General features: G+C 49.4%; 12 protein-coding genes across 12 annotated transcripts; 7 read left to right on the top strand and 5 right to left on the bottom strand.

The window, feature by feature from the left end:
- Positions 1-531: 531 nt before the first annotated feature.
- Positions 532-1120, top strand: N7506_010672 (DIM1 family thioredoxin-like protein; the record flags this gene model as incomplete). Its single annotated transcript, XM_056959965.1, has 4 exons — positions 532-646; positions 704-751; positions 802-1044; positions 1095-1120. 4 exons carry the CDS (start codon positions 532-534, stop codon positions 1118-1120), a joined length of 432 nt encoding a protein of 143 aa, XP_056809355.1.
- Positions 1121-1734: 614 nt separating this feature from the next.
- Positions 1735-2967, top strand: N7506_010671 (translin; the record flags this gene model as incomplete). The annotated part of the gene is made up of 8 exons (XM_056959964.1): positions 1735-1800; positions 1903-1939; positions 2049-2102; positions 2196-2329; positions 2381-2486; positions 2549-2634; positions 2685-2834; positions 2893-2967. The coding sequence occupies 8 exons, from the start codon at positions 1735-1737 to the stop codon at positions 2965-2967; spliced, it is 708 nt and encodes a 235-aa protein (XP_056809354.1).
- A 285-nt stretch (positions 2968-3252) lies between these two features.
- On the bottom strand, positions 3253-3877 carry N7506_010670 (glutathione peroxidase; the record flags this gene model as incomplete). The annotated part of the gene is made up of 3 exons (XM_056959963.1): positions 3253-3684; positions 3722-3774; positions 3835-3877. 3 exons carry the CDS (start codon positions 3875-3877, stop codon positions 3253-3255), a joined length of 528 nt encoding a protein of 175 aa, XP_056809353.1.
- A 796-nt stretch (positions 3878-4673) lies between these two features.
- Positions 4674-5517, bottom strand: N7506_010669 (uncharacterized protein; the record flags this gene model as incomplete). The annotated part of the gene is made up of 2 exons (XM_056959962.1): positions 4674-4900; positions 4950-5517. 2 exons carry the CDS (start codon positions 5515-5517, stop codon positions 4674-4676), a joined length of 795 nt encoding a protein of 264 aa, XP_056809352.1.
- A 2670-nt stretch (positions 5518-8187) lies between these two features.
- On the top strand, positions 8188-10136 carry cdcA (phosphoprotein phosphatase CDC14; the record flags this gene model as incomplete). The annotated part of the gene is made up of 4 exons (XM_056959961.1): positions 8188-8236; positions 8310-8841; positions 8895-8937; positions 8973-10136. The coding sequence occupies 4 exons, from the start codon at positions 8188-8190 to the stop codon at positions 10134-10136; spliced, it is 1788 nt and encodes a 595-aa protein (XP_056809351.1).
- A 526-nt stretch (positions 10137-10662) lies between these two features.
- N7506_010667 (ATP-dependent DNA helicase 2 subunit KU80) lies at positions 10663-13325 on the bottom strand (the record flags this gene model as incomplete). Its single annotated transcript, XM_056959960.1, has 11 exons — positions 10663-10680; positions 10730-11199; positions 11252-11463; positions 11513-11898; positions 11948-12460; positions 12513-12573; positions 12625-12793; positions 12844-12911; positions 12977-13043; positions 13096-13150; positions 13197-13325. 11 exons carry the CDS (start codon positions 13323-13325, stop codon positions 10663-10665), a joined length of 2148 nt encoding a protein of 715 aa, XP_056809350.1.
- Positions 13326-13651: 326 nt separating this feature from the next.
- On the top strand, positions 13652-14358 carry N7506_010666 (DUF4149 domain-containing protein; the record flags this gene model as incomplete). The annotated part of the gene is made up of 4 exons (XM_056959959.1): positions 13652-13683; positions 13728-13761; positions 13845-14133; positions 14192-14358. 4 exons carry the CDS (start codon positions 13652-13654, stop codon positions 14356-14358), a joined length of 522 nt encoding a protein of 173 aa, XP_056809349.1.
- A 1007-nt stretch (positions 14359-15365) lies between these two features.
- Positions 15366-16595, top strand: N7506_010665 (uncharacterized protein; the record flags this gene model as incomplete). The annotated part of the gene is made up of 1 exon (XM_056959958.1): positions 15366-16595. One exon carries the CDS (start codon positions 15366-15368, stop codon positions 16593-16595), a length of 1230 nt encoding a protein of 409 aa, XP_056809348.1.
- A 254-nt stretch (positions 16596-16849) lies between these two features.
- Positions 16850-19041, bottom strand: N7506_010664 (DNA topoisomerase 3; the record flags this gene model as incomplete). The annotated part of the gene is made up of 7 exons (XM_056959957.1): positions 16850-17639; positions 17693-17829; positions 17878-18200; positions 18259-18428; positions 18481-18659; positions 18710-18910; positions 18955-19041. 7 exons carry the CDS (start codon positions 19039-19041, stop codon positions 16850-16852), a joined length of 1887 nt encoding a protein of 628 aa, XP_056809347.1.
- Positions 19042-19328: 287 nt separating this feature from the next.
- N7506_010663 (DUF1295 domain protein) lies at positions 19329-20443 on the top strand (the record flags this gene model as incomplete). Its single annotated transcript, XM_056959956.1, has 2 exons — positions 19329-19697; positions 19757-20443. The coding sequence occupies 2 exons, from the start codon at positions 19329-19331 to the stop codon at positions 20441-20443; spliced, it is 1056 nt and encodes a 351-aa protein (XP_056809346.1).
- Positions 20444-20671: 228 nt separating this feature from the next.
- N7506_010662 (uncharacterized protein) lies at positions 20672-21802 on the bottom strand (the record flags this gene model as incomplete). Its single annotated transcript, XM_056959955.1, has 1 exon — positions 20672-21802. One exon carries the CDS (start codon positions 21800-21802, stop codon positions 20672-20674), a length of 1131 nt encoding a protein of 376 aa, XP_056809345.1.
- A 662-nt stretch (positions 21803-22464) lies between these two features.
- On the top strand, positions 22465-23694 carry N7506_010661 (NAD(P)/FAD-dependent oxidoreductase; the record flags this gene model as incomplete). The annotated part of the gene is made up of 1 exon (XM_056959954.1): positions 22465-23694. One exon carries the CDS (start codon positions 22465-22467, stop codon positions 23692-23694), a length of 1230 nt encoding a protein of 409 aa, XP_056809344.1.
- Positions 23695-23787: the final 93 nt, after the last annotated feature.

The following is a 23787-nucleotide window of genomic DNA, read 5'->3' as shown; positions in this document are numbered from 1 at the left end:
TTGAGTCAATTGTTGTGCTAAGTTTCAGCCCTGGAGGTGACTAGGATCCGGGGTATGCTTTGTAAGGTGTCACACTATGCCTAATCAAGGATAGCGGTAAATCACCGACACCTCTGATCATCACAGGGCAGTTCAACAACAACCGTGAAATATCATCCTTTTCGTCCCGAGATTGTTCTATAATGTAGCTACATCTTACTCAAGGTTCCAGCTGCATCTCTGGATTCATCATGGATTGGAGAATTTCTCCATAACAATATGATTCAGCGTACATGCTTGTGAACGATTGATGTGGCCAAATTCTCACTATATATCAGATTTGAGATGTGATGATTAACTGTATGTTTGATATAGCCCTGGAGCTATTTTCAGCTTTTCAACATCGATCATGGACAACCTCATCACAACACCTTCCGAGCCGGGCAAAAACGATGGTCACGTGACTGGGAGCTCTATCGCGGGGCCAACTGATAAGGCTTTTCGATCCTTCCCACTTCGGCATACTCTGGTCAGCATAAAGCTACGTTCGCGATGGGTTCAATTGTCCTGCCTCACCTCCAATCGGCTTGGCATGTCGACCAGGCTATCCTTTCCGAAGAGGAGCGTTTGGTCGTGATCCGCTTCGGTCGCGACCATGATCCTGACTGTGAGTACCTGAAGTTGATCCCCCTCACCCCGATCATCAGACTGACACGTGAAACAGGTATCCGCCAAGATGAGCTGCTGTACAAGATTGCTGAGCGCGTGAAGAGTCAGTAGCCCACTCCAGATCGAAAAGGAAAACAGCTAACGCACCAACAGACTTCGCAGTGATCTACCTTTGCGATGTTGATCAGGTTCCGGACTTCAACCAGATGTATGAGCTTTACGACCGCATGACCATCATGTTCTTCTATCGCAACAAGCACATGATGTGTGATTTCGGTACCGGAAACAACAACAAGTTGAACTGGGTGCTGGAGGACAAGCAAGAGCTGATCGACATCATCGAGACCATCTACAAGGGTGCCAAGAAGGGCCGTGGTTTGGTTGTCAGCCCCAAAGGTCAGCATGCGTCCTCATATAGAGATGGCCAGTTGCTAACAGTTGTACAGATTACTCGACCAGATATCGATACTAAGCCTTTCCTCGCGCGAATACCCTGGCGTCTGTCAGTCCCTGTCGCGTCCTTACGATGTTTATGATAATTTCCGGATAAGTCTGGTCACGATACGCCTGAAAATAGGGACATACAAATGGAGTTGTTATCTTTCCTGGGGATTAGAGTCACGGTGGTTGATCTGTGCAAATATCATCCATGCATGAACCACTTACTACGCAAGCTCAAAGCGTCGACAAGCTTCCAAGGTTCTGGCTTGGTCTTGTCAATTGACGATTCTCTGACGTATGACGAGGATCATCCAGCAGTATACATTGATTCATACATCAAGGGTATAATCTGTAGACTGGAGTACACTTGCGCATTTCATTTATATCTCCCACGCCCCATTTTGTTACATTGCCCTTACTAGAGAAGTGAGAAGAAAGATTGTAAAACTTTGAATATAAATCAATCCACAGATGATATAATATTTACTTGTTTTAATTTTCAATAACATCAAATAATTTTTTGGTTGCGTTGCAAGTTTCCTTTTCTCAGCATAGATTTTTGACGTAACTCGCGGTCTGCACCACAACTCTCAAATCCACCTTGAACTTTCCATATCGCACCTACCAACATAGCTAACCAACAAAATGATTGACCAACGCATTTTTGAGGATCTCCAGACGAAGATTGATGAGGAGACCACTGTTCGTGATGTATGTCAATGATCTTGCCGCGGGAGTTGTGAATTCTTCGCGTGCCAAGCCTACACCGAGCCTTGAAGGCGACGGGAACCGATAGCTAAAAATTGTCTACAGGAGCTCCATGATATTGTGCAGAAACTTGCCAGGAGAGGTATGTCCTGAGATTGGCTACACAAAAGACGTTTCTGCGAGATGTCTACCTTGTGGCGGCTCTCGATTAGGAGTCTTGTTGAGCAAAAGCTGATGCCGAGCCTGTATAGGGCGCTCCACTCAGGCCATTCTGTCACGGGCTCATTCTACGCCTGCTGATCAACGTGAGTAGTCTTCCCGCGCCCCCGAAAACTTTCCGTCATGTCATATGTGACATTCTGATGATGGTCCAAAACGGTAATTCTAACTTTTCACAGTGAAGCCCGTGCTTGACGATGTCACCCAAGAGATCATTGCACAGAAGCAAGAAGTTGCTCGTCTGAAGGCTGTTGTTGACCAGCACCCCTTCTATAAGTACAACGGACTGTGGACCCGCGAGCTGCAGAATCTGGTTAGTCCTTCTAGCCGTCATACGCAATCTCTTTACTAACTCGCGTGTCAGGTTGCCTCGATCGAGCTGACCGCTTGGCTCGGTGGCCTGCAGGAACACAAGGGCCCCAACTCAGCATCGTTCATGACTATTGAAGATGTGGGCAAGTTCCTGGATGGTAAGTTAACCGCAACGCCACGTACCATGCAAGTTGAGACTAATGCGGGACACGATTTGCAGTCCCTGTCAACCTGAAGGAAGAAGACGCCTTCCACTTGACTATTGAGGAGTACCTGCTGGCCCTTATTGCCATGGTCGAGGAGCTGGTTCGTTTCGCGATTCCACTCCGTCTTTGGAACCTACTAATTCTGTCCAGTCTCGTTTGGCTGTCAACTCGGTCACACTGGGTGATTACAATCGCCCGATGCAAATCGGCTCATTCATTAAGGAGCTCTTTGCCGGATTCCAACTCTTGAACCTGAAGAACGACATTCTGCGCAAGAGGAGTGATGGTATCAAGTACAGCGTGAGTATTCCCGCGTGACCTTCCCCGTCCTAAGATGCTAATCTGTGTGCTACTGTAGGTCAAGAAGGTCGAGGATGTCGTCTACGACCTGTCACTGCGCAATCTGGTTCCCAAGGGTGACCCTTCCGTTTAATCTGATATCTGAATAACTCATATACCCGTGGACAAGGATTTTCCAGGTCTTTCAACCGCAACCCAAAGGGCCATGGGGGAAAAATCAGTTTGATAAAAGATCTAGTGCAATCAAGAATCTTGGAATACGGACATTGACGTTGAGAAATTGATACACAAATTATTATTACTCCAGTGAAGTTTTCAGAAGCTGAGCAGCGTATGTCACAAGAATCCAGAAAACGCATGTAGATACAAACATTAGACAAAAGGTATCATCAGAACTCAAGAAAGGCCTTTACACAATCTAGGACAGCTTAGCCTGCTCGGCTCCAGCCTTCTGTGAGGCGAGGGTGCCCTCCTTCCTGGCCTTCTCGATCTCCTTGACAATAGAATCCTCGAGGCCCTCGGGCTTGGTGACGGTGGCCCAGCGAGAGATAACCTTTCCATCAGCGGAGATCAAGAACTTCTCGAAGTTCCACTTAACACGCTTGAGTCCCATAAGACCAGGCTGCTGTTCCTTCATGAATGTCCAGACAGGCGCGGCGTTATCGCCGTTCACATCGAGTTTTCCGAGGACGGGGAATGAGACACCGTAGTTGAGCTGGCAGAAGGACTGGATCTCATCGTCGGAGCCGGGATCTTGGTTGCCGAACTGGTTGCAAGGGAAACCGAGAATGGTGAAGTCTTCGGGGTACTTGGTCTTAAGGTTCTGGTAGAGCTTCTCGAGGCCTTCAAACTGGGGGGGTGAAGCCACACTTGGAGGCGGTGTTCACGACAAGAACGACCTTGCCGTTGAGCGAGGCGAGGGGGAAGGGAGTTCCCTTCTCTGTGAAGAGTCAGCGGATTTGTTCCAAATAGATGACAGAGCATGATCTGGGAAACATACTGTCAACGGGCTCGAAATCGTAGAAAGAGGTAGCTGAAGACATGGTTATGTGACGGTATGAGAGAGGAAGAAGTCTAGAGGCACGCGGGGACAAGTATGACGTCGTTGGCAAAGTACGGAAGGAGGTGGCAGAACAGGAACGCACTTGGCGCGAGAACATCTTCTCTTGTACTTTTTCGAACGTTCTGTTGGACCGAGGTCGACTCACTTTTCCTTACCAATTGGCCACGGGTCTGGCCACGGAGCTCTGGGCAGCCGACGGAATAGGAAACCGTCCGAAACCCGGCTGATATGCCTGTCCTCTGATTGGTGCGTTGGGAATTTGAGTACAATCTTTATTTTATTCCAAATACTAATCCACTCGGCATAATTGCATAGCACGGAGTACACACTACTCCCTGGCATGATCCAGATTTCTAATCATAAGGTGTCCTGTTTACTGCTTATATGAATCATCCATGCAGCGGTTTTGACGCCACTGGGGCTTAGCACTCGTTGTAGTCTGTCTGCCTTCGAACCTGAACGAAATATTTATAATTTTTGGGCTCCAACACAATTATCTGTCCATGTGCGGCGGGGTGTTTGATTCCAAGCAAATTTCATCCTAACGTAAATGTGACATTTTTTCTTTGGTAGCCGAAGGCTACTCCCGGCCAGGTGGCTCGTGTGGAGGTCATGTAGATGTATAGGAGGAATGGTATTGTACATGAAAAATGTATGAATCACAAAAATTCCCGCAGGACGCCATAACGGTACGAAGAGTACAGGTATATCACATTGACCGAACATAGTCTTGAAGTTTTGAAGTGCATGGTAACGCCATATCGAGGGTGAAAGGCCTAGAGGTCAAGGAGAGCGATGATGGCGGAGAGAAGGGGAATCTCAGCAAGTTGGCCCTGGGTGATTTGGCCGAGGTCGGCTGCGCGCTTGAGATCAGTCAGAGCACCGAAGAGGCCATTCGGGTTCGAGGACAAAGCGGCGAGGGTACCGGAGACGGACTGGCCAACAGCGTCGACGGGACCAGATGCCTGACGCTTCGCATGACCATTCACAGTTGATCCAACCTCTGATGATGCGTTAGTCAAGGGATCATTTAGGACTTGCGAAGAACTTACCGTGAACAACAGCGGGAACACCACTTCCGACAATAGCAGCGGTAGATCCAACAATGGGTCCTGCAAGATTCTCGATATCACGCTTGGAGTGACTGCCTGCATGGGTAGCGAGACCCTCGGCAGTGTATACAGCGTTTGATGCAATGCTCTCTCCAGTACCAACAGCCCCGGCAGCGATGTCAACGGCACCATTGGCGACACTGGGAACAGCCTGGACAGTGGAGCCGAGGCCAGCCAAGTCACCACGCGGAGAGACGGCACCCTCAACCGTGCCGGCAGCTCCAGATGCAATGCTCTCGGCAGTCCCGGCAGCACCGCCAGCGATGGCAACAGCACCGTTGGCGAGGCTGGGAACAGTCTCAATAGTGGAGCCAAGAGCAGCGAGGTTCTCGCGCTTAGCAGTACCAGCCAGGTGTCCGGTAGTGGACAGAACGGGTCCAACTACTCCATTCACAACGGTTCCCTCAATACCAGAGACGGTACCTTCAATGCCGGCAAGGGTGGGGAGAGCGGCGGAGTAAGCAAAGCCGGCGAGGGCGAGGGAAGAGGTGAATCCGGTGAACTTCATTGTTGCGTTGAGAAAGTTTCAAATTGTTAAACGAGTGACTTGGTGAGAGAGATGTGTGCAAGAAAGATCTAAAATCTGAAAATGAGTGACTAGAAGTGAGTGAATGATTTGATGCTGAGCCAGAGGTGTAGCATCAGCTCGGATTATATACACCTAGTGTACGGAGCAGGGTTGTTTTGTTTGTGATCCGCACGGTCATGGAGTCCCTCGCATCCGAAATCATCAGGGGTCAAATCATCAGGGGGTCAAAGTTTAGACAGCGGCTTCTACGGAGTATTGTCTGTTTGGACGAATACTTGAGATCGGCACTAAATGGCAGCAACCATCGGGCCGTGCATATGGTAGCTTCACTGAGGGATATTGCGCCAAAGAAGGGGTGGATGCGCACACATGGGCTCTAGACAATGACATATAAACGGGCATGTTCGTGCGGTATCATTAGATATTGATATATCACAAGCCAGTAGGCGCACGCTAGTGATTTTTGGAAACTCGATATGTATGGGTTATTTGGACCCATGAAAAAGACGATCCCAGAAAAGGACACAGAGTGTGGTCTTGTTCTCACTCAATGAGCACCGTTCGCCATGTCTGTAGTAGCATTAAGGCTTAATCACTGTCAAGTCATGCATCACTTGCAAATCAAAACAAAAACATGAAGCAAGTGTCACACCATTGAGGTGAGGGATGCGCATTGACCTTGGAACGGGCTCCAACGCAAGGGTTGTTATTTATGCGGGGTGGGAAGGTTGGTGATCTCCCCTTTTGAGTCTCCAAGTACTCTGTACTCCGTGTTATACTCTAATCAAAACACATGCAAGCTCAAATTGAAAAGAGTTAGCCCTTGCAACCGCACTACTCCGTACTCCGTACGGAGTAGATGTAATCTAGTCTCTATCGCATCCACCTTGTAGGGTTCATCTCATGTACGGAATACCCCGTATAAGCCATCGAGTTCAAAGCAGGCGTACCAAGACTGAAAACCAGCTATTGGTTTGCCATTTGCGCTCGATCATGGCGAGGGAGGAGGGTCACTCATAAAGTAACAACATACAGAGCACCTTCACTATGACAGAAGAAAGTCCTTTGAGCTCGTTTGGGAGAACTCACACAAAGTGACCAGTCGGCGCTTTGGTCGCCATGCATAGAACCTAGGGAGTAGTGTCCAGCCACCGAGTACTCCGTATGCTCAGCAGACGCAATCAAGTACTTACGACGGACCGAGAGCGAAACGGTGCAACGAGCAGTCCTATGGTATGTAATTTTTTTTCGCATGTGTTTCCTCCGCCTTATGGTTCAGCTGGCAGAAGCTCAGACCTTGACCAAACAACCGCCAAACACACGAGAGAGAGCAGAGGTAGCTAGGTCTTGCGCCGTGAAAGTGAGTGCAGATAGCCACCGCACACCTAAGAGGATGATCCAAGGCTTCTTGCTGCCTCCCCAGGCGTTTTCAAGGTTTTCGAAGTCCCATGGTTCTTCAAACGGCACTAGACCTCAAAAGAACGCGGTAGTTCGCAAGTGGCTTTTCCAAGGTTTCAAGGCTCCAACTAGAACCCAACATGATTTTCTTCAATTTGCAAGTTCATATTAGTAGATGGGCATAAAAAGCGTTTCTGAATGAGTTGTGGGGGTATAGATCCGGTATTGATGAAAGCTTTTTCTTCATAGCCGACTGGAATTTGTGTCATAGGTACATCGGTGTGTCGAGGATATGCTATGAACCATTCATGAATCCATCAGGTGGGACTACACACTTGGGATAAGCAATCAATGGAAAGCGAGGTGTAACTTGTAAAGTATACGTTGAGCCGTGGAAACTATGGAAGTTTCCATGTTTCCAACATTGTTTGCGGCATGTAAACACACATAGCCCTGACGTGGAAATCAACAATATGTCATGAGGTATCATCAGTGTCTGGTGCTCCATTCTCTTTCATACCTACTCCCCACCCGGATTTGATGCTACCTAATTCACAAGGTTGTGAGTTCGGAATCACTGTATGTACGTATCGCTTGTCACGTTCAGCTCTCTTAATACATTCAAATCGTACAGCGCGACATATATACATTGTGCGTTGCATTGTTGTCTTTGGATTTTATACGGAGTACTCCTATTGACCTCTGGAGCCAAAAGGTGAGAGAGTTATTGGAGTTTGGAGAGTAGACAATCACAAAGATTATCGCCATAGAAGAAGAGATCACTGGACTTGACAATGTACCTCAATCGTCTGAACGTACGGAGATGATTGACGATTGATGTTTGCATGTTTGCATGTTTTGTATTGATGAAGAATGTGGAAGGCAGCCATTGCGGCCTGAGGCGAAAGGGTTGTCACGTCAACGACCGGCGCTAGTCCCAAAGAGGTAAGGCACAACATAACAGTGGCATGGCAGCTACCAAAACATCATGCGTCTCCGATTGTGTTCCTTTTCTTCCAAGCCCCCACCTGTATAGGAATCTTTCTTTTATTCTTACCCTTCGCAACCTGGTTACCAATATTGAGCATGAGCCTTTGAGTCTCTGCACCGCGACCATTCAATCAACCCTTGGCATCGCCTTTCTCCGAGTCGCACCGCCAAAGTACCTGCCCTGCAACGGTATCATCTTGATCCTCAACAGACGTTACACGCCGCTACAAAGCTTGAGCTGTCAACAAACAAAAAGCCAACATGACTTCTGACTTGAGCCACGGCGGCCAGATGATCGAGTATATTCAAGGTCCGTAACATGTTTTGGAACAAATTGATCCTCCACGACCCGGCCATCAGAACTAAGAAAACTCTACATTTAGATCGCCTGTACCTCGCATCTTACGACTCTGCTCCGAGTTCCAGGACTCCATTCCCTTTCCATCTGGATCAACCCAAATCTCCGAGCAAGCGCGCACGTGCCCAACCCACCACTCCCAGCAAGCGCCGCTCTCCGGTGTACTTCACCATCGACGACACTCTACTTTACAATGCGTTTCACGCCGATTTTGGCCCCCTTCACATTGGTCACTTGTACCGATTCGCCGTGCTGTTTCACGAGATCCTTGGAGACCCAGCCAACAGCGACCGCCCTGTTGTGTTCTACAGCAAGACAGATGCTCGCAGCCGTGCAAATGCGGCCTGTCTTGTTGCATGTTACATGGTCATGATTCAATCGTGGCCACCCCACCTGGCCCTGGCGCCCATCGCGCAGGCCGATCCTCCTTACATGCCTTTCCGCGATGCTGGATACAGCCAAGCTGATTTCATCCTGAACATCCAAGATGTTGTTTATGGTGTTTGGAAAGCGAAGGAGCAGTCTCTCTGCGGGCTACGCGACTTCAACCTCGAGGAGTAAGTACCAGGCTCGCATGAATCTGAATATCGTATACTGACTTGCTACGAAGATACGAAAAGTTTGAGCGAGTTGATATGGGTGATTTCAACTGGGTCACCCCGGACTTCCTTGCCTTCGCTTCCCCCAGCAACAGCCAGTCGCACCCATCCCCGTGAACACACCCGAGTACGACGCGCTACCCACCACGATCTCAGAGATCTCCTCGTCCAAGCTTCCCATGCCATTCAAAAATGTGCTCGCTCACTTCCACCAACGCAATGTCGGGCTCGTCGTGCGACTCAATTCGGAGCTTTACTGTCCATCATACTTCACTGCAATGGGTATCTCTCACATTGATATGATCTTCGAGGACGGTACCTGTCCCCCCTTGCAACTTGTGCGCCGTTTCATTAAGATGGCCCATGAGATGATCACTATCAAGAAGAAGGGTATCGCGGTCCATTGCAAGGCCGGTCTTGGTCGCACGGGCTGTTTGATTGGTGCTTATCTGATCTACAAGTATGGATTCACCGCCAACGAAGTCATCGCGTTTATGCGATTCATGCGCCCTGGAATGGTTGTTGGTCCCCAGCAGCACTGGCTTCACCTCAACCAGGGAGCTTTCCGCGAATGGTGGTTTGAGGATAGTATGCGCGAGAAGCTTGCTCAATCTGTACCGGCGACTCCCAGGGTCTCCACAAAGAAGCGCACTAGCAATGGTGTGGTGTCTACTCCTCCCAACAACAGTCACTCCAAGCGCGCAGCCCTTGGAGAGATCGACCACAATGATGCCTCAACCTACCCCGATCAAGATCTTCCTGCGCCGACCCCTGGCCAGCCTCGCAAGTCCCACCGCAAGGACTCACGACACCATCCTTACTCCCGCACGGCCTCTGGAAACCTAGCCGTTGAGAGCGAGCAGAGAGCCCCTCGCAGTCACCGGAAGAGCAACGAGAGTGAAGAGAGCGAAGAGGAGATCCAACTTCGCAGACTAGCAAAGCGATCTTCGAGATCCCCGGTTGCCTCACCTACGTCGCGTTCCATTAGTTACTCTGCGACTGTCACCGCCAGCTATACCATTGCCGAAGACAACCACCATGATCAAGAAAACTGGGTTGGCCACACCACACCTAAGACTCCCGTCAGCCGAAAGAGCGGCACAGCACCAATCTCCGTTAGCAAGGTCCGCTCCAGTCCTCGCCGAGTCACAGATAGCAACCGCAGTGAGAGCCGTGGGGTTCGAAAGGCAAGTGGACGTGTTGGTAGCAACCATAACATCAGCCCGGCTCGAGCCACCAAAACTGTCCACTAGATATTGCATTTGCTGTATCTTCCCTCGTACTGGGGTTCTACGTTTCGATTCTCATCGTCCTTTATGGACACCCTTTCTGCATACCCTTTTCTGTGATGCATCTGGATGCTTTTTTAATGTTTGCGCTTACTTTTTCTTTCGGTCTGACTTGTCGGTTTGTTTTCTCTGGAGCGAACAATGGTTTCTGGGCATGCTATGCGTGGCGTTTGGTTTGCAGGTTTATGAACGATGAAAAATCAGCAACTTGTGTCTCGTCCGTGTCGGGCTTGGTGCTCCTGATTATTTCAAGTGTCCTTCTGTTCGTGTCAATACTATTTCATATCACGATTTCAATCATGAGCTTTCTCAAACTTTCCCAACTCAAAGTGTAGATCAAGTTCTCTTTTTCTCCCCTTCTACATCAGTGGTAGTCAATATGTAGACCATGCTACCAGACAGGCACCTTTGAGATGAATTGTAAACTTGATAACAATTATTCGGGGCTTGAGCAACTTCTCCAGTCTACACCTGATGCTACCCAACCATTTCAGCTTGCAGCAAGAAACTATATCTTTGTCAGTAACCTGTAAAACCAATCAGTGAGCGATGCTTACCTCACGAGCCTCATCAGCTTCAACCGTCGAGCTATCGACCTCGTCTTTCTCAATTAGACCAAGCTTGTTCTTCCGTATAGCCCACCACAGCTCCTTCCGATCCCCACCAAGCTTCTCTGCCAGCATTTTCTCCTTGAGCGAAACAATGACATCATTATACATCGTCGGCTCCTCGTAGTCAACTAATTCCTCGCGCATAGTCCCAAGAGCTTCGACAACCCGGTCGTAGTTTGAGTGAGCTAGACTATGCGTGATTTGCGACTCGATGATGATCGCCATTTGCTGCACAGCATCCTGGATGGCTTCAATGTTGGTTGCACGGGAGAGCGTCTGCTTGAATTCTGGGACGGCATTCTCGGTGGAGATTTTGGAGCGTGCTGGCTCGAGGTTTAAGAGAGCGTCCACGTCCAGACCAGAGAGGGGTTTCTCTGTCTCGCGTTGGCGTTTGCGACCCCTTGTCTTGGGAGGGACTGGAGAGTATATCAGCTGAGCTCTAACGATTATGCAGAGATGGAGATTTACCCTTTTTAACGTCTGCTAAAGAGACCAACTTTGCGAGATGGATTTTAGATTTGTTGACCATATCTTCCGATGGGTGGGAGAATTCAGTGAGTTTCTCTGAAGGCTCCAGAATCGGGTCATCTGGGTGAACTGCGCGATATCGAATGGCAGAGTCAAGACGGTGAAGCAGAGGTGAGAATGCATCTTCAATTGGCAGACCCTCGATGAAATCACTGGCTCAATTAATCTTTTTGTCGACGAGAAGTCAGGTTGTCCACTCACCCTTCATCATTCTTGATATCTAGATCCATACTGTCGACGTAATCGCTCATAGCATCTTTCAAGGCAGCGCTCGGGAGATTGCGGTGTTCCGTCAAAGTCTTCCCAGAGACAGTGATAACTTTGTCCAAAGGTGGAAATCTGTAAGACCGAACATCTTCGGCATATGGGAGCTGCACTTCGATCAAACATTCATAATCTGGCTCAATGGATGGTGCCAGCAGAACGATCATCGGGGGTTTGGATTCTTTTGTCACCAATCGAGCAACTGCATATGACTCAACCTCGTGGAGGGCATGGATGAAGGATGAAAGCGCGATAGATGCGTTGTCATTGCCACGCTCTGGTATAATGACATTTGTGTTAGACATGTGTAGGTAGCGGTCATACTGTGGAATAGTGTTAGCAGGTTGCCTTGAAATGACAATGAAACCGCACTTTATCCTCGTGAACAAACCCGATCAAGTCTAGCCCGGCAAATGTCTGCAAGTTGGTGACATTTTCATCGGCCTGATCAATTGCAACTGCCGTGCGTCCATACTCGTAACCCTTTGCGAGATCATCTCGCTCAACGTCTACCTTTCCTCCCGGGGCAGATTCGTCCGAGATTTGGTATGTGCGCGACATTCGCACTGACGTGAGAGAATCGGGAGCGTTTGGGGCCTGACTCCCTGGAGCAGGGCCTTGACCACTTTCAGCCCCAGAGCGGATCACGAAAGAACTTGCGGATGTGGGTTTAGCGACAGAGATCCGAAAGAAGCGTTCCACGGGGATGTGCATTGCCGATTCGTATTGATCAGAATTACCAAGAGTGAGCCTGCCTTTGAACGTCGGCATACTTTTCGTGGCTTTGATGCGGGGAATCTCGAGCTCCGAGACTGCTTGTTCCAGCGTTCCAAACATGCCTTTGCTGTCTGTTGCAAGGGTACGAAGTAGCTCCTCGTTTTTTGCCTGCGTTCAGAAATTAGTAGTGCCCTCCTAGATATCTATATGGAATAAATACCTTGTTCATGTCTTTGTCCTCTTCTTTCACCCCATATTCTGGGTCATCAAAGTCGGCACCGCTGGATATGATCAGCATACACTGGAGCAGCAATCAGCTCAAAGAGACATACAGGATCACCAGCTCAATGTTGACCTCCAACAGCTTTTCTACCACATCTGAGAAATTTTCACTGCTCATTGCACCCGTGCCATTGGTTACAAGAACAATTTTGCGCTTGTACTTGTTTTGCTTGGTGAAAGTAGTGATCATGGGAATGGCAGTGATGATAGCAGAGATCGCTTTGGTGTAGTTAGTATACAAAGCACAAACTTGGAGATTTAAGACATACCGTCACCGCGATTTGTATTGCTAGGCTTGATCAATTCTCGCAACGACCGGATATCAGGCATGAGGACCCTGAGTGAGTTTAGCTGAGCAATCCCAAGTAACCCATCATTGGGCAACAGAGAATATAAGCATACTGGCCGAGCTCAAACAGAACTGAGATATTGGAATAACTGTCATCGTCCTCTTGCTCGTTGGATGTGTCTGGTGATGCAGATATCAGATGGCTGTGACGGACTTGTTGGACTGCACTCACCATCTGTCCTGAGTCCAATTACACCAACATTTGCGGTCTTACGACCGGTAGCCACCTGATTCTGTCAGAAAATCGACATTGAGAGGACCTGAGAGACGTACCGTTGCAGTAATCTTGTCCCAAACATACTGCATGGCCCACTCAAGATCGGTCACTGGACGGTCATGATGACGCTCACCCATAGACCTTCCCACGTCCACAATGTAAACTGTTGCCTCTTTTTCAGCCATAACGAAATGTTGAAGATGGGACGTTGAAAGGCCGAAAAGTGCAGGTCAGAGTCCAGATACACCAGGCAGACGCGTGATATTTCCATTTTGGGTTTAGACCCAAAACGCGAGAGCACATGACATCACCTGCCCATGTTTGTCCATGTTTGCTTGGTGCGTGGCTTTAGTTCTAGCTCACTTTGAATCGATGGTGGAAATAATAGGGCTCACCCACAGTCGCGTGTCTCTAACGGCCACGGCCCCTCTTGAAGTTCCAAGCTCCAACTTAAGTCAACTACTCCAACTCAATCGGCAACCCACATCGATTGTTCCCATTTCTATCAAAAATGACGGACCCTCGCCCATACCACATCCTGAGGTTTGTTTCCGAGTTCATGCAAGCTTCATTTGCTAACAAACTAGCTACGGCACCCTCCTCGGAACCCAGTTCTACCAGGTAAATTCAAGCATGCCGTCTGGCAACTTGCTAGATTTGGTCCCCTTTAATCATACAGATTTCTCACACTAACTCCTCGCCAGTCATTTGTTGGTGGATTCGTGGCCTTCCGCGCTCTCCCGCGGCCTCAGTTTGCTAGCCTCCAGACCGCCATTTTCCCCATCTACTTCTCGCTCCAGACTGCGCTTCCAGTAGTCGTTGCGTTGACTGCATCCCGCGGCGGGGAAGCCCTCGGTCTTTCGGGCCTTACAGCGCCCGAGAACCGCCTCAACACTCTCCTACCCATGGCAACTGTGGCTGTGACTGGGCTGGTGAATATGTTTGTCTTGCGTCCCATCACCGTCAACGTGATGCGCGAGCGCAAGCACCAAGGTAAGATCCGGAGCTCCAAACCCATGCCGTTCGTACCTTGTCTCCTAACGCTTTACAGAAACCCGCGATGGCAAGCGGAGCTACGACCCTGCGCCTCACTCCAAGGAGATGCTTGCCTTGAACAAGAAGTTTGGCCGTGTGCACGGCATCTCTAGCTTGGTCAACCTTCTTAGCTTGGTTGCCACTGTCTGGTACGGTGCTGTCTTGAGCAAGCGACTTCAGTAATCGGGTACTGGGCTTGCACGGCCAGCCGAGGGACTGACTTGGTTCGGGGAGCATTCATTCGCACATATGCTTGCGTCACTGTAACCTGCTCCTTATTTTTTTCGATGGAAATATGCACAATGGTCCATAAGTAGTGGTGAATGGTATCTAAGGCCAAAGTCATTTAGAATTGAACAAATGATCATCTATGTCGTCCATGTAAGCTGATCTAGCTCTGAATTCTTCAGCCCGGCTTCACTTGACCTAAGATAATCAGCCTTGCAATCCTCTGTAGGGATACTCTCCAACATTTGCTACAAGGGACCTTGGTCTGTTGTCTAATATCTCTACCAAGTCAAATGACAATGAGAATCTGATGATATCTACTCCGTACTTCCAGTTGGAAGTGGACCGGTGGGTCTGCCCGGGTGGACCCGTCGGCATCGACACCGGAGAGCTAAATTGAACATATCAAGAGTCCTCCTCACTAAAAGCAAAAGAGACTGGATGAATCTGATTATTCTCAACGAAGAGCTTCAGCTGACTCTGCAATCAAATCAGTCACGGCTATTCCATGATTTTGGTGGAGACATAGTTGGCGGTATTAGAAAAAGCTCTATTGTTTGCCTGTGCCCATTTATCTTCTTTGTTGAATAGTTAAATTAGCTCACCCCTTTATTTTAATATATTGTCCAACCCTCTGGGGGCAGTACAAAGAGGATTCACGCAATGCTCCTTTTGGACTCCAACAATGGCATACAGCAGCGTAGAGCCACCACAAAGGGAATGTTTATTCAAGTTTGGGTAGGTCGGCCATTGGCGCATCCTTCTAAGAAAAAGACAAAGTATGATTGTTCTACTTCATCTCTACTCTATCTTTTGAAAAAGGTTCCTCTCCCTCGTGCTTTTCTATAAAAGCTCCAAGAACCCCGAGGGCATTCAACTCAACTTCATCCACTTCCAAAGTTCTTCTTCCTCTTCATCAACTCTTATCATTGAAGCACTTCTAGCCTACTGTACCACTCAACATGGTTTACTATTACCTTGTGGCCACCCTCCTCGCCGCCCTAAATGGCTTGGGGGTCTGGCATACCCTTCCGCTTGGGAACGCCCCAAGCACTTCTCTGTGGCGCACTATCGGATCATTGGAGATTGCCACATCCATTTACGGCCTGAAGCGTGTCCGGCCATATGTTTTCACCGAGGATGACGCCACCATCGGAGAAGATGTTTACTCGTACCATTCGGCCGCTCAAGAAGCCTACGAGCGGGCCAAGCTGGATTTGAAGCGATCGTCAGCGGCCGTTTCCGCCCTCTCCTCCTCCTCTTCCCCCTTCCCCACCTCCTCCTCCACTACTGCGGACTACATCTTGGATGACACGTTCTGGACCACGACGGAGCCCCAGCCCTCCTTCAACATCCACATATGGGGACCGATTTTTGTGGGCCTCTTCGTGCTCCAGGTGTATGTCCTGATTACAGTCCTGGAACTCAAATCCCGTGATGCAATCCGAGGACAGCTCGACGTTAGCGACCTCGCGGGCGATGTCCGAGAATGCATCGACGCGAGCCGGAAGAACACCTTCCTCCTAGTTGAAACAGTGAATAGCCTCTGTGCCCACGTCAACGGCCAGAGAGAGGACCTTGGTTCCCTGTCCGAGGTCTTCAACCAGATGTCTTGGACCAGCACCGCCAACACAGAGAAGATTGGCGACATCCTCCGAGACGCGGTTAAGCGCATGGACCAGACATGTCAACAAGTGGTGGATATCATGACATCCACCGACACCCAGCTGTCTGAAGTACGTACCAGGACTCGTGAACTGTGGGATCGTACAAAGAACTTCTCTGACATTCCAAAGAATCTAGCAAAGCTAAACAGCATGTTGGGGAAAGACATTTCCGATGGCATGGATGCGCTGCGTCTCTCCCGGGGCAACAGGGAGATTTTTGGCGCCGGAGGCGCCGCCAAGAACCCCGCCTCATTTGACGCGCCCCTAAGCCCCGGCATCCTGGCCGGTATGAGGGCGAGTATGGATGCCCTCAGCCCAAGCCTGAGCCCCCGATCCTCCGTTTCCTTCAACTCACAATCCACACCCTCCTCTCAGCGGCCTACCCCTGCGGATCCCAAGCCTGCGGCCGCTGTGAACTCGCCGCCGAAGACCCCTTCGCCCAAAACCAAGGTCGTTGAGCCGGAGGAGGTTCAAGAACGAGAGCCAATGACTTGGCACTCGGTGAGACGCCCGCCACCTCTCTGAGCACCAGGGAGGGGGTAATGAATGGCTGGCCCGCAGCCTGGGCCCTTGGGACCCTGAAACTGTACCATACAAGCATAGTGGGGGCGTTGATTGATTTGAGACGCGTTGTATCTGGCGTTTAGGATTTCGAGTGACTCTGAGTGAATAAGATCCGTTGTGATTCAATCCATCAAACTTAAAAGTAACAATGATTTGATGCTGCAATGGCTCAATTGTAGGACTCATGTACGATAGAGTAACAAAGTAGTGTGTGATCATGATTCGGGGGGTTCAACGAGATATTTGCGACAGGCAGTCTTCAGCATGCTGATACGTCTCTGCGTATGAATAAAGACCTCACGGTACATGTCAAGACTCTGCTGAACGACCTCCTGGCGAGTTTTGGTACCCGAGCATATCTCGAGCATTCGCAATTCCATTTCTTTCCGAAGGAATGGCTTGCTGAGTGACACACTGTTCGGAAGACCTGCAACGACATTGTCATAGCCCTCTACAAGAGCAATTCCCAGGCGTGTCGGAATAAGTTCTGACACCGCAGAGCGTCCACCGCCTCGTGAGTTCACGGCGACGTATTCTCTTTCTTTGATCTTCGCAATGTGTTCTGCCATGGTGGCATCCGTACCAATACCATTGGCGTCCATCAAGCCGATAAGTTCGGGTTCAGTGAGATAATTCGGAGCGGTTGTTTTGCCTTCAAAGATGTTCGCCTCTGTGGGCTCAAACATCTCGTCTCTTTGAAAATTGGGTAGCTGCTGGCTACTTTCCCATTTGTCGTAAGTGTAAACATCCAAGTAATTTCTTTCCAATACAATCAGTCCGTTTGCGTGGAAGTATTCATCTCCATATCTTATCTCAACCTCTGAGCCCTGGCCCTTTGCGTCATCAGAGCAGCAGGCGAGAAATCGACGCACCACAAATTCGTAGACTTTTTTTTCGTTTGCGTTCAGTTGACTCGAAGAGACCCAGCTTACTGGGTGGATAGGGGGATGGGCTTTATCGTTATGGCGACCCCAGCGAGGTGTCTTGAATTTTCCGTCGATGAGTCTGCACCAGAAATTGTAAGAGCGTATCCAACGAAACTTTGTCAAATGGCTTACTCTCGGGCGTATTGACCCCACCGATCATCGGGATATTGCTTCTCCACTAGTTTCTTCAGATCAATCGCTTTGTCGAATTGATCAGTTTCTGTTCGAGGATAGCTGATGTATCCCTTGGTGTAAAGTGTCTCGGCCACCTAGCAGCGTGTCAGTGATTGATCTTGTTGAGTTGAAATGTAGCTCACCTTCATGATCGTTTGACTGTCGATGCGAAGGAATCTACTGCCCATCATTTGCAGGTCAACGGTGGTCAAAGGTAGAGGCCGCCATTTGCTTTTAGGCTTCTGGTCAACCTTTGTGACCTTGGCTTGCTTTGCAGCCAGGCAGCGTTCCAGCATCATTGTCACAACAGCTCTGTCAAAAAGATGCACTCGTTTCCAGAGAAAGTTGACCTTCTTGCCCTCCCGATTCAAGATGACCTTGAGGCCCCAAAAGTCTTCTGGTTTGAAGTTCTTGACTCTCAGGTATCGATCCACAACAAATCCCAAGGTAGGAAACTGACATGATCCTGCAATCAATCAGTCCGGGCCCATATAGACCAATGATAAAGTCGATTCAAGACGCACCGTAGCTGATGACCTTTTCTTTCAAAGCCGTCACGACTGTCTGTAACTGCAGGGTTTGCAGGCGAGTGAACGCAGCACCGATTCGAAGATCCAACTCAATGCGCGCAGCTACGGCATTGGCCTGATACTCGTCAAGATCAATTGGTGCTAGAGCAGCCTGGCGCACATGACTTGGCGGAGGTCAGCGATGTTGATAAGCTGTCGCAATTCACCTCGACTTACGCGCGTTCTGTGTTACTGAACTTGGCTCGCTTCACCTCGATTCGACTATTTCCTGCTTTTGCCTGATTACGGACTTCTGATCCAATATGCTCGCCTTCGCGATCACAATCAGTCCAGATAAAAAGTGCTTTGGCATATTTGGCCTGGTTCCGAATGTTCTCTGCGATTGGGAGTTTGTCCTGGTACGAAGATCAGCAGTGGATTGCAATGATCACCCACTGTTCCTCACCTTATCAACAGCTTCCAGCACGGGAGCTTCAAATAGTGATCCAGGAGGGCATGACTGCCAGCCCTTGTACTGGCGATCAAAGTCCAAGCCGGTGAGATGGCCCACGACACTGGTTACGGTGACAGCACAGTTTCCCCAGGCGCCCCCAAAATTGAATTCAAATTCGTAGTTTTTGACATATGGATTGCCACGAATGGAGTGCTGTCAAAGTTAGTTGGTATCCAGCTAGGCTCTTAAGTACTTACTGTTTGGAAAGAACCTCCGGACAAATGAGTGGCCACAGCGCGCGCAATGGCGGGTTTTTCAGCCACACAGAGGATTTTGCGAGCCATTATGAGCCCGAGTATTGATCACATGAAGTTCATATTTTGGTGGTCTTGATTATCTGTGGATCACATCTGCGCAAGACGCGAGGGAAGAGATGAATATCTGCAAGTTCGTTTATGCCTTGGTGCCTGAACTTGACGCGCTTGGGTGCCTGAGGCCATAAATATCCCTTTCGGGTGAGACTATACTCGATGAGGTAATCTACGCATAACTCCACTTTAGCAAAGGCTTGTGTTTTGTTTTCCCCCTGTGCAGTTTTTGTTTGAGTCTGTACGGAGTACATCATACGAAAATGGCATCTCTACCGCTTCCCCGTCTGGAGTCCCTCGCAGACTATACCTCTTTCCAACTCACCGTTCGCCCTTACTCATCCCAGCTGCCATGGCTGCCGGACAGCTTGTACGAAGCTGGTCGCGATGTGTATAGCTTGCAAGCTGTCTATCTGGCCACCAACCCTATGGTCTCCGCGCTTGCCTTGAGTGGAGTTCTGGCCGCGATCTTCTTCCTTGCAGCTGAGATCAACCGGAACTATTCGCAAGTTGACCGATTCTGGAGCATTCTCCCCACGCTGTACAATGTGCATTTCGCGGTTTGGGCTCGCTTGTCTGGAATCCAGACTCACACCTTGGATACAATCGCTGCCATCAGTGTTCTCTGGAGTGTAAGATACTTCTCATTAAAGACCACCAACGACCGTGCTAACCATAGTCTACGCAATAGATTCGCCTGACTTTCAACTACTGGCGCAAAGGAGGATACTCGATCGGCTCCGAGGATTATCGCTGGAAGATCGTGCAATCCAAGGTGAACAATGCTTTCGTTTTTAGCATCTTTAACCTTGGCTTCATCGCAGTAGCCCAGTCTCTGCTTCTGCTTCTTATCACCGCCCCGACCTACATTTTCGTCGTCGCCGCATACAACCAGGGCACCGAAACCTTTGGCCTTCCCGACTTGGCCTTCTCTCGCGCCATCTTCTTCTTCATCGTCATCGAGTTCTTTGCCGATGGTCAGCAGTGGAACTTCCAGACTGCCAAGAAGGAGTACCAGGACAACGCGCGCATTCCCGAAGCCTACAAGGATCAATTCAGCGCCGAGGATCTCGAGCGTGGCTTTGTCGTCAGCGGTCTTTGGTCCTTGTCGCGTCACCCCAACTTTGTTGCCGAGCAGGCCGTCTGGCTGACCATGTACGTTTGGTCCTGCTACCGCACTGAGACATACTATAGCTGGGCCGGCCTAGGTGTTCTCGGGTATCTTGCCATCTTCCAAGGCAGCACTCGCTTGACCGAAGGCATCAGCGCCAGCAAGTACCCTGAGTACAGTGATTACCAGGCTCGTGTTGGGAGATTCCTTCCTCGCTTCTCCATCAAGGCCAAGAAGACCAAGAAGACCAGCAAGAAGAACAACTAAGGTGACGCTGTATTTGATAAATATTTTGAGGGCGAGAAGTTTATACTGGATGGGCTGTTTGTTTCCTGAGATCTTTTCATTATGCCTATTTCCCTACCACAAACATCCAATTTGCTGAATGTACTTTTTCTTTTTCTTTACCCCCTTTTCAATCCCAAACACTGTTGTTGTCTTATCTCAACCAATCGGCAGGGGAGTATCTGTCCATTTGGAATGGCTGACACTTGGTCATGACTCGCCAAACTTTGTGTAACGAGAGGCTTGGATGCGACGGGCCTCTTCCGCCTCGATGATCTGGAAGAGCCTGTGAAGATTTGTGATAGCGTCGGCCATGTGTCCGCCGTCTTTGGACTTCTCCATCAGTTCAGAAACCCACGATTCCCATTCTGGTCCAAGGTTGACGAGTATGAATTGACACCACAACCACTCGTTTTCCATACCCTCACTGCGTTTTCCTCCGCGAGACCTCTCTTTCTCGCCGTGAGGGTTGCATTCGATCGCACGAATGCACAAGATCATCCTGTCTAGATACTCTTTGAGTGACAAGCACTTGTCATACCTGATGCTCATAATATCGCGCACACCTTTGACAGACCGTGCTCTCAAAGGCACACGCCCTCCGCACGTTCTCTCCAGGTGCTGCCAAGCTTCATGGGCATCCAAACTGTCCAAAGCAGCTAGACGAGGTTGGATATGCGGAGACACGTTGCTGTAAATCATCATCCACACCTTTGGGTTGAGTCGGGTCCATTGGCTGCTAGAGTCACCATACAATAGCGCCAGCATAATGTCGCCTTCCCATCCCCATGCTCTGCTGCATTGCCTCATCTTTTCCTCCATTGCCACAGCCCAGTCTTTGTAATTCTCGGGGCCGAGCAGTTTTTCCTGCAAGATTTTGGGCTTATAGAATCGCGATAGGGGTCTGTGAAAAACCCGCCGATAATTATCTTCGGTGTTCAAAAAGCGAGGCAATTCATCCGCTTCCATCACATTGCGCTCGGGGTTATCAATGATCGTTAAGTGGCTTCTCTCAACAGACATGCTACCCCTACCCGACACGCTGTCTTGAACAGGAGAGCCTTCATCTTGAGTCCCTTGAGAGAACAAATTTCTTGCTGGGCCATACCAAAAGCGATCGAACCTGCGTAAGGTGGCATTCGACCATTTCCTGGCGAGCGTTGATCCTTCCACGCTCACTTCATCGCTCAGCAAGTCCCGGCCATTTTCATCAAGCAGCTTGGGGAGTTCTGGTAGACCGGGGCTCCTAATAGGGCTTTGTGGATTGGAGTTATTGGGTGAGGAATGTGGAGCGTTGAGGGAGATCGAACAGTTACTGTTGGCATCTTCTGATGAACTCATCCTCACTTTCTTTTCCCTTGGTGGTTTTCGGATCCGTCGAGAAAGATTTGTGGTTGGAAAACTGCAAAAATTACTGGGGAAAACAGCTACAGGCCCTTTTGTGCATCTTTTAACATCCCTACGGAGTACTGCCTGGTCGCTTTCAAAGCCATGTCTTTTTTGTCATCTTTTACTATGCATCTTTCTTTGTGCAACACATGAAATACCCATGTGTCCCTCGCTTAGCATTCATGGCAGTCATCTCATAGATTTGACTGAATACCTGTGCGATGAATGAAATCAGAGCACCTTGTTTACCATGAGGTAGTGGGCTGGAATCGAAACACATCGTCCAGACATGTTCCACCAGACACATGTAGTCAATAATCAATTTGCCATCGCTTTCCACCACACTCAATCCTTCAATATGTGAGATACAGCGTAGAGATAAGAAGCTGAGGAAGCTCCAGCCGAAAGGTACCTAATGCTTACGAGGCTCGCGCCTTGCTCGGTCTCTCGGCTTTAGATCGCCGCGTACTCAGTTCTGCCTAAGCCGAGCCCTAACCTCATCCATCCATGCCAAGTCAGCCAGCGATTCATATATAAGTAAAACTTGACTCCGTGGATATAGATAATATACATGGGGCTTGCTTCCTAGACGAGCTTTGTTAAATTCAGGCAAGATGGCCGCAATTCCCGCTCCATCCAAGACCATCCTGATCCTAGGTGGCTCGTATGCAGGTATATCCAGTGCACATTACATACTGAAGCACGTCATTCCAAGTCTTCCAGATAAAGAAGACTACCAAGTCACCCTGGTCAGCATATCGAGCAAACTCCTATGTCGGTCAGCATGCCCCCGTGCTCTGATCTCGGACGACTTGTTACCCCAAGACAAGTTGTTTGTGGATATCACGAAACAGTTCAGGCAATATTCAACCGATTCCTTCCATTTTGCGAATGGGAAGGTGATCAGCCTGGATCACAATAATCGATCGGTCTCCATCAGACTCCCCGATGAAACCCAGACAGTGCTTCCCTTCTATGCTCTCATCATTGCCACTGGTGCATCAACACCATCGCCACTGCATGGACTCAGACACAAAGATGAAACCAGTCTACGCGAAAGCTGGAACTCATTCCGTGAAGCATTGCCCGGAGCGAAACATATTGTGATTGCTGGTGGGGGCCCAACCGCCATTGAGACCGCAGGCGAGCTGGGCGAGTACCTCAACGGTCGAGCTGGTTGGTTCAGCTCGATGCTAGAGAAGCCCAGAGTCAATATCACAGTTGTGACATCAGGTGCACAGATCTTGTCCACTCTTCGACAAAGCCTTGCGATCAAGGCAGAGAAGTTCCTCGCTCAGCTGGGCGTGACGGTCATCAAGAACAACAGAGTTCAAGCCGTCGAGCCTCCCAACGCTGGATTGGAAGAAGCCTTGATCTCCAAGGCATCAGTGACACTTGCAGATGGAAAGATCATCCAAGCCGATATCTTCATCCCCGCCACTGGCACAAAGCCTAACACCGACTTTGTCAATGATGCGTTGTTGAAAGATGGCCGTGTTGAGACCAACACGTCCACTTTGCGAGTTGACAAAGCCGGACCGCGGGTCTATGCTATTGGCGATGTAATGTCTTGTGCACGGCCTGGTGTGCATAATATCCTCAGTGCTGTGCCAGTTGTTGCAGCCAATCTGAAACGGGATTTGCTTTCAGCCGGAGAGGATCGGATCTACAAGGAGGACATTAGCGAGACACAAGTTGTTCCGATCGGACAGAGCAAAGGTGTTGGTGCAGCAATGGGTTATCAACTACCCAGTTGGCTGGTATGGTTGATCAAAGGTCGGGATTACTGGCTGTGGACAACGGAGAAGTTATGGAGGGGAGAGCAATGGTCGAAGGAGTCCTGATACAGAATTTCCGGTGGTGACATGGTTATGTTAGCAGTTTGATAATGTTGTGAGGATCTTGCACACCCGAAGATCTGACTCAAGGTACAACAT

Source organism: Penicillium brevicompactum, assembly GCF_028827555.1.
Source record: "Penicillium brevicompactum strain IBT 35665 chromosome Unknown utg000006l_segment0_segment0, whole genome shotgun sequence".
Taxonomy (NCBI): Eukaryota; Fungi; Ascomycota; class Eurotiomycetes; order Eurotiales; family Aspergillaceae; genus Penicillium; species Penicillium brevicompactum.
This window is presented reverse-complemented; position numbering and strand designations above follow the sequence as displayed.